Source organism: Perkinsus marinus (genome assembly GCF_000006405.1).
Source record: "Perkinsus marinus ATCC 50983 genomic scaffold scf_1104296944188, whole genome shotgun sequence".
Lineage (NCBI taxonomy): Eukaryota > Perkinsozoa > Perkinsida > Perkinsidae > Perkinsus > Perkinsus marinus.
Window position 1 is genome coordinate 1 of NW_003211517.1, and position 1,697 is coordinate 1,697.

The following is a 1,697-nucleotide window of genomic DNA, read 5'->3' on the forward strand; positions in this document are numbered from 1 at the left end:
GTTGTGAGCATTTCCTGGCGCACACTCCTTGGGCGGAGACTGCTGTGTAAGTCCCCTCTCTAAGAAGACTCAGGGGTTGTTCTCTGTGCGTTTCTGACCATGGTCTTGCTGAGGGATGCTACTGACCTCTCAGTCGGCTCTACCATCTAGAACTGTAGTGTATATCTCCTATGGCTAGGTTCATCCTCACTCGCGGCTTCAGCCTCCTGGCACCGCAACTAGCAGTTCTCTACGTCTTCTACTGGGTGGACCGTCGCCTCCATGCGAGTTTCCGGTGGGGAAGGTCTCTTCACCATATGCTCCTTAGCGACCCGTGTGTTCAGGTATAACTGGGATATCGACTTGTCCATGGGAGATACTGTGTGCCTGCCACCGCCGCCGACACCCTTTGCTGCGGGTACGGTGGGCGAGCCATCTTTTGGGTTTGCTGAGACAGCAGCTGAGTCTCCTTACTGGTCCGAAGGTCGGAAAGAGAGTCGGCCTGAGCCGGTCGAATAGTGATCATATCGTCAACTGACAATATTGTAGATTGTGTGAACGTTTGCTGGCCTTGTGAGATAATAACACTGTTATACCATTGTTGTGAGCTGTACATATCTCAAGGAATCTGTATGGTTGATTGTCAATTGCTAAGGGCTTAACAGGGTCTTTCCTCGACTGTAGCTTTTTATGGCTAGGGTCGGGCCGCATTCCGCTTCTCGAGAGGAAAAAAGTGACTTGTGATGAAGGTGATATTGTGAATCCCTTGGAGCCTCTGAAGAATCAGCAGGACTGATATGCAGTAGTAACATCTGTACAGGTGCTCTCTGTCACTTGCAGTAGTACTAGCACCAGGGGGTAGGTCAAAGGCCATAAGCAGCCCTCTGGTGGGTGTTGGTTTCTTTCTAGAGGCGCGAAATCTCCCGACTAGGAATTCTCGAGCGTCAGGGGACGGTGATGTCCAATTCGACAAGCAAGGTCTCATAGCTGGACAGAACCAGCAAGGTAGAGCCAGATATCGATTCAACTTTCTATAGGTTACAGTTGCTGCGGGAAAATGGGGCAGGGTCGTTAGGATGCATGTCGCCGGTGTTCTTTCGGCAGTTCCCTCTCGTGGTAGAGCTGCGGTTAACACAATTTTTGTATTGTAAGGAGCACCAACTTCGGTGATATTTCTATGTTTTGATATTCATATAGCTTCATTTACAAGGAACAGCGGCTCAGGGGCTCTGCGGAGTTGTGACTACAATGCCTTCATAAGCTACGACCAAACTCTGCTTACATCGTGTCGAAGCTTTTTCGTGCAGTGTTTACAGGCACAGTCAAACTAGTCCGTGTTGACTAGTAGTATTTTGGGTCTCAGCAGAGCGGCTGCAGGAGAGCTTTGAGGAAGCTTTTGTGTCACTCAAGGCAGATTCGAATCCTGAAGGACTTTCGAGATCTTTATTGGGTTCGGTTATCAAGTACCCACGGCAGGGTCCAGAGTTATCATAGCTGATCGCCAGTTCGCGCATCTTCTCGCTGAGCTCTTGAAAGGTAGATAGATGCTTTGTCTGTTCTTGGAACAGGGAAGAGCATCGATTCGATTGCTTGGAAGTGGCAAGGTGTCGTGACCTGAGGCGAATACAGCTCCAAGGTTCCGTTGTTGTCCTCGCGTGTGCTTAGGCACACTTTCGTGCTTATCACAGCTCAGATCTGGGCAGTAGGTGAATCAGCTC

At 49.9% G+C, this 1,697-nt stretch overlaps 1 protein-coding gene across 1 annotated transcript; it reads left to right on the plus strand.

Moving 5' to 3' along the window:
• Positions 1-170: 170 nt before the first annotated feature.
• Positions 171-775, plus strand: Pmar_PMAR021850 (hypothetical protein; the record flags this gene model as incomplete). Its single annotated transcript, XM_002780691.1, has 3 exons — positions 171-274; positions 324-463; positions 678-775. 3 exons carry the CDS (start codon positions 171-173, stop codon positions 773-775), a joined length of 342 nt encoding a protein of 113 aa, XP_002780737.1.
• Positions 776-1,697: the final 922 nt, after the last annotated feature.